General features: G+C 46.2%; 1 protein-coding gene across 1 annotated transcript; it reads right to left on the minus strand.

The window, feature by feature from the left end:
• Positions 1–4,760: 4,760 nt before the first annotated feature.
• Positions 4,761–5,786, minus strand: LOC125547411 (aspartic proteinase nepenthesin-1-like; the record flags this gene model as incomplete). Its single annotated transcript, XM_048711280.1, has 1 exon — positions 4,761–5,786. A coding segment is annotated over one exon (1,026 nt), but the record flags the coding sequence as incomplete, so codon positions are not given.
• Positions 5,787–6,064: the final 278 nt, after the last annotated feature.

The following is a 6,064-nucleotide window of genomic DNA, read 5'->3' on the forward strand; positions in this document are numbered from 1 at the left end:
CATAGCATTAAAATTCTTTTGTGAAGAAATAAATTATTTAATATTAGATTCAAAATCAGAGGGCATATTATTATAATTTCCATAAGAATTGTTGTAGGAATTACCATAATTATTAGAGGGATTACTAGGATAAGGCCTAGGATTGAAATTTCCTCTATACGCGTTGCTACCAAAATTGTTCCTACCAACAAAATTCACATCCATAGATTCATTATTATTCTCAATCAAAGTAGACAAGGGCACATCATTAGGATCAGAAGAAACACTCTTATTAGCAAATAATTTCATAAGTTCATCCATCTTTCCACTCAAAACATTAATTTCTTCTATCGCATGCACCTTTTTATTAGTAGATCTTTCAGTATGCCATTGAGAATAATTAATCATAATATTATCTAGGAGTTTAGTAGCATCTCCTAAAGTTATTTACATAAAAGTGCCTCCCGTGGCCGAATCTAAAAGATTTCTAGAAACAAAATTCAATCCGGCATAAAAATTTTGTATAATCATCCACAAATTTAAACCATGAGTAGGGCAATTACGTATCATTAATTTCATTCTCTCCCAAGCTTGTGCAACATGTTAATGATCAAGTTGCTTAAAATTCATAATATCGTTTCTAAGAGAGATGATCTTAGCGAGAGGAAAATACTTAGAGATAAAAGCATCTTTGCACTTGTTCCATGAATCAATACTATTTTTAGGCAAAGATGAAAACCAAGCTTTAGCACGATCTCTAAGAGAAAAATGAAATAGCTTCAATTTAACAATATCATTATCGACATCTTTCTTCTTTTGCATGTCACACAAATCAACGAAGCTATTAAGATGGGTAGTGGTATCTTCACTAGGAAGGCCGGAGAACGGATCTTTCATGACAAGATTCAGCAAAGCAGTATTAATTTCACAAGATTCAGCATCGGTAAGAGGAGCAATCGGAGTGCTAAGGAAATCATTGTTGTTGGTATTGGTGAAGTCACACAATTTAGTATTATCTTGAGCCATTGCGACAAACAAGCAATCCAACACACGAGCAAACAAAAAGCAGACGGGCAAAAGAGGAAAATAGAGAGGGAGAGGGAGGATAGAGAGAGAGGGCGAATAAAACGACAAGGGTGAATTGGGGGGGGGGAGAAGAAAACGAGAGGCAAATGGCAAATAATGTAATGCGGGAGATAGGGATTGTGATGGGTACTTGGTATGTTGACTTTTGCGTAGACTCCCCGGCAATGGCACCAGAAATTCTTCTTGCTACCTCTTGAGCACTGCGTTGGATTTCCCCGAAGAGGAGAGGATGATGCAGCAAAGTAGCGTAAGTATTTCCTTCGGTTTTTGAGAACCAAGGTATCAATCCAGTAGGAGGATACGCACGAGTCCCTCGTACCTACACAAAAACAATAGCTCAACGCAACCAACGCGCTTAGGGGTTGTCAATCCCTTCACGGTCACTTACAAAAGTGAGATATGATAGAGATGATAAATAATATTTTTGGTATTTTTGGTATAGAGATGCAAAGTAAAAAGTAAAAGCAAAGTAAAAGAAAAGCAATAATAAAGTGATGGAGATTGATATGGTGAGAAAGAGACCCGGGGGCCATAGGTTTCACTAGTGGCTTCTCTCAAGAGCATAAGTATTCTACGGTGGGTGAACAAATTACTGTTGAGAAATTGACAGAATTGAGCATAGTTATGAGAATATCTAGGTATGATCATGTATATAGGCATCACGTCCGAGACAAGTAGACCGACTCCTGCCTGCATCTACTACTATTACTCCACTCATCGACCGCTATCCAGCATGCATCTAGAGTATTAAGTTAAAAAACAGAGTAACGCCTTAAGCAAGATGACATGATGTAGAGGGATAGTTTCATGCAATATGATAAAAACCCCATCTTGTTATCCTCGGTGGCAACGATACAATACGTGCCTTGCTGCCCCTTCTGTCACTGGGAAATGACACCGCAAGATCGAACCCAAAGCTAAGCACTTCTCCCATGGCAAGAACAACCAATCTAGTAGTCAAACCAAACTGATAATTCAAAGAGACTTGCAAAGATAACCAATCATACATAAAAGAATTCAGAGAAGATTCAAATATTATTCATAGATAGACTTGATCATAAAACCACAATTCATCGGTCTCAACAAACACACCGCAAAAAGAAGATTACATCGAATAGATCTCCACGAGGGAGGGGGAGAACATTGTATTGAGATCCAAAAGAGAGAAGAAGCCATCTAGCTACTAACTATGGACCCGTAGGTCTGAAGTAAACTACTCACACTTCATCGGAGAGGCTTGGATGATGATGTAGAAGCCCTCCGTGATCGATGCCCCCTCCGGCGGAGCTTCGGAATAGGCCCCAAGATGGGATCTCGTGGATACAGAAAGTTGCGGCGGTGGAGTTAGGTTTTTGGCTCCATATCTGATCATTTGGGGGTACGTGGATATATATAGGAGGAAGAAGTACGTCGGTGGAGCTTCGAGGGGCCCACGAGGCAGGGAGCGCGCCCTAGGGGGGGCGCCCTGCACCCTCGTGACCGCCTCGTGGCTTTCTTGACAGAGGGTCCAAGTCTCCTGGATCTTATCTGATGAGAAAATCACGTTTCCGAAGGTTTCATTCCGTTTGGACTCCGTTTGATATTCCTTTTCTTCGAAACCCTAAAACAGGCAAAAACAGCAATTCTGGACTGGGCCTCCGGTTAATAGGTTAGTCCCAAAAATAATATAAAAATGGATAATAAAGCCCAATAATGTCCAAAAGAGTAGATAATATAGCATGGAGCAATAAAAAATTATAGATACGTTGGAGACGTATCAACGTGTCGTCACATGGTTGTCTCGCCAACTATTGCTTTTGCAACTATTGTTATCGCATAACCGTAAAGTAAAGCAATTATATGGCGCTTGCATCTTATGCAATAAAAAGACAACCATAAGGCTTCTGCCAGTTGCCGATAACTGTGTTACAGAACATGATCATCTTATACAATAAAATTTAGCATCATGTCTTGACCATATCACATCACAACATGCCCTGCAAAAACAAGTTAGACGTCCTCTACTTTGTTGTTGCAAGTTTTATGTGGCTGCTACGGGCTTAGTAAGAACCGTTCTTACCTACGCATGAAAAACCACAACGCGGTATAGTTATTGCTTTTTGATCTTTAGAAAAAACCATGTTCATTGAATCCGATTCAACTAAAGTTGGAGAAACTGACACCCACCAGCCACCTGTGTGCGAAGCACGTCGGTAGAACCAGTCTCGCGTAAGCATACGCGTAATGTCGGACTAGGCCGCTTCATCCAACAATACCGTTGAATCAAGAATCAACTAGTGACGGCAAGCAATATGTATATACCCACGCCCACAACTCCTTTGTGTTCTACTTGTGCATATATAGCATCTACGTATAGACCTGGCTCGGATGCCACTATTGGGGAACGCCGTAATTTTTAAAAAAATCCTACGCACACGCAAGATCTATCATGGTGATGCATAGCAACGAGAGAGGAAGAGTGTTGTCCACGTACCCTCGTAGATCGTAAGAGGAAGCGTTATGACAACGCGGTTGATGTAGTCGTACGTCTTCACGATCCGACCGATCCTAGTATCGAAAGTACGGCACCTCCGCGATCTACACACGTTCGGCTCGGTGACGTCCCACGAACTCTCGATCCAGCTGAGTGTCGAGGGAGAGCTTCGTCAGCACGACGGCATGATGACGGTGATGATAAAGCTACCGACGCAGGGCTTCGCCTAAGCACAACGACAATATGACCGAGGTGGATTATGGTGGAGGGGGCATCGCACACGGCTAAGGGATCAATGATCAACTTCTGTGTCCGAGGGTGCCCCCTGCCCCCGTATATAAAGGACCAAGGAGGATGCCGGCCGGCCCTTGTGGCGCGCCTGGAGAGGAGGAGTCCTCCCCCTAGTAGGAGTAGGATTCATATAGCCTTCAACATTGTCCCTCCAGTTAGCATTGGATCGTTGTTTGGGACGTGGTTAGCTGGGGTGGAACGTAATACTGCGGCCCGTATTCGAATTGGAATATGTGCACTACTGTGGGCTATATGGAACTACAGGAACGACATGATTTTTAATAAACAAAAAATTTCGACCTTCTTGCAGGTCATCTTCAGAGCTACCGCATGGATCCGTACGTGGTCCTTACTCACTCCTATGGACTCCAGGGAGGCGCTGGTTACTGGGTGGAACCAATGAAAGATGGTACTGGGTCGGAGTCAGATCCACTGCCTGCCATGCTGGAGAAGGCCGGAGATCGCCGGATGGGAGTTTCGGTGGAGGAGTAGAGTGGAGTGAAGTGGCTAGGATTTGGTCCGAGGAGCAGATGGGGATGAATATATGTGGCGTCGGGTGGGCTAGCATGGGCCGGAACTGATGTGATGGACGCACCCGGGTGTGCCTGGGCCTCCCCATATCCGCTCCATACTTCGGCTGGATATGAGGGGTGTCAGTCAACCCAGGCGTTTGAGGCCGGTTTGAGGTGCCCGTCTGATCGGATTTTTTTTGACCGGTCATTGACTGGGCCGTTTGTCCGGGAGTTTGAGGCGAGTTCGAAGTGCCCCGGCTGTAGATGTTCTGTGACCCAAACATTCCCATAAATATAAATCGATTGACATCTAAATGCTAAATTACACCCATTCGAACTTCGAAGCATCAATATCAATGGAAGTTCCACATATGCATGAGTAGAAATAAATTTATTCCAGTGACAGTAAACGTGGGTGATCAGAGTTTGCTGCAGTCCGCTGTTTGGAAAGAGAGCTCATCCTTGGCAAGGTTGTAGAGCAGGTGGATGTTCTGCAATTGGAAGTTGCCGATGACGCTCATGTCGTCGGATCTCTCCATGACCATGCATGACGTGGAACTGTCTAGGGGCACCCAGTAGTTCTCCGGCGGCAGCACCATGTCGGCTCCGCCACTGAAGTGGAGCACCATGGACGGCACTTTCTTTTCCTGCGTCACCGCCACACACAGGTCCATCTCACTGTCAGCGGGTGACGGCACGAGGCTCCCGTTCAGCTGCCTCCGAAGCTCCTCGCGCAGGGGCCCATACGCCCCGTGGGCCAGACCCGTAGTGGGGGTGCCGGAGTCGACGATGACACCGCCGCCGCTGCCGTTTGGTTTCAGAGCGAACACCGCAGGTGGGATGGGCAGCCTTGTCTGTCCCACACTTATCCCGACAAGTGGAACGTAGTAGAATGTGCCCTCTTTAGGGCCTTGCACGAAAGACATGGACATCACAGGGCTGTCGCCGCTAAGGCTCGCAGAGGCGCCAACAAAAAGGTGGCTGCTGGCACCGGCAGTGGCGTTACTGCGGAGGTAGGGGGTGTGGCAGTAAGAGAACTTGCTGGCGCCTGCTTGAGAGACGAGCGACAGGGGGCCGCGGCCAAGCCCTATGAGGCCGGACGCCTCGTCGAGGGACCCCGGAGAGATGAACAGCGAGTCCACGCAGCCGAACGTGAGCCTTGCCGAGCCGTTTTGAAAGGCGAAGACCTCGGTGTCGATGGTCCCTCTGGCGTCGCCGGCACCGTAGAAGGCCCCAAAATTGCAGCTGCCGTCCCGGCGGCACGAGTGCTCCTGGTTGGCCAGGCACAATGTGTCGTTGCATGACACGGGATGGAAGGTGTCCGACTTGGATGCGTTATAGAGGGGCAGGCCCTGCTTGACGCATTGCTTGCAGGTGGAGCACTGCGTCCAGATGAGGTCGCTGCCGGTGTCGATGAGTGCCTGGGAAAGTTCAGGAAAGTCATTTTATTCCCTCTCATTTAACTTTCAAGAAGTTTCAAATTTCACTCAATTTCACACAAGCAACCACACCACAATCAAACAATCAATCAAAACTATTTGTTTTATATAACATACCAAAATTTAGAATTTTGGGATGTTACAAACCTACCACCCTTAAAATGAATCTCGCCTTCGAGATTCGGAGAGGGTAGCAAGAAATAGGTTAGGTTCGGGGTCTTCTCAAAATCCATCGATCGTCACAGGGTCTGGGGGTGCTACCACCCTTAGAAGCATTGTTACGG

This window comes from Triticum urartu, chromosome 3 (genome assembly GCF_003073215.2).
Source record: "Triticum urartu cultivar G1812 chromosome 3, Tu2.1, whole genome shotgun sequence".
Lineage (NCBI taxonomy): Eukaryota > Viridiplantae > Streptophyta > Magnoliopsida > Poales > Poaceae > Triticum > Triticum urartu.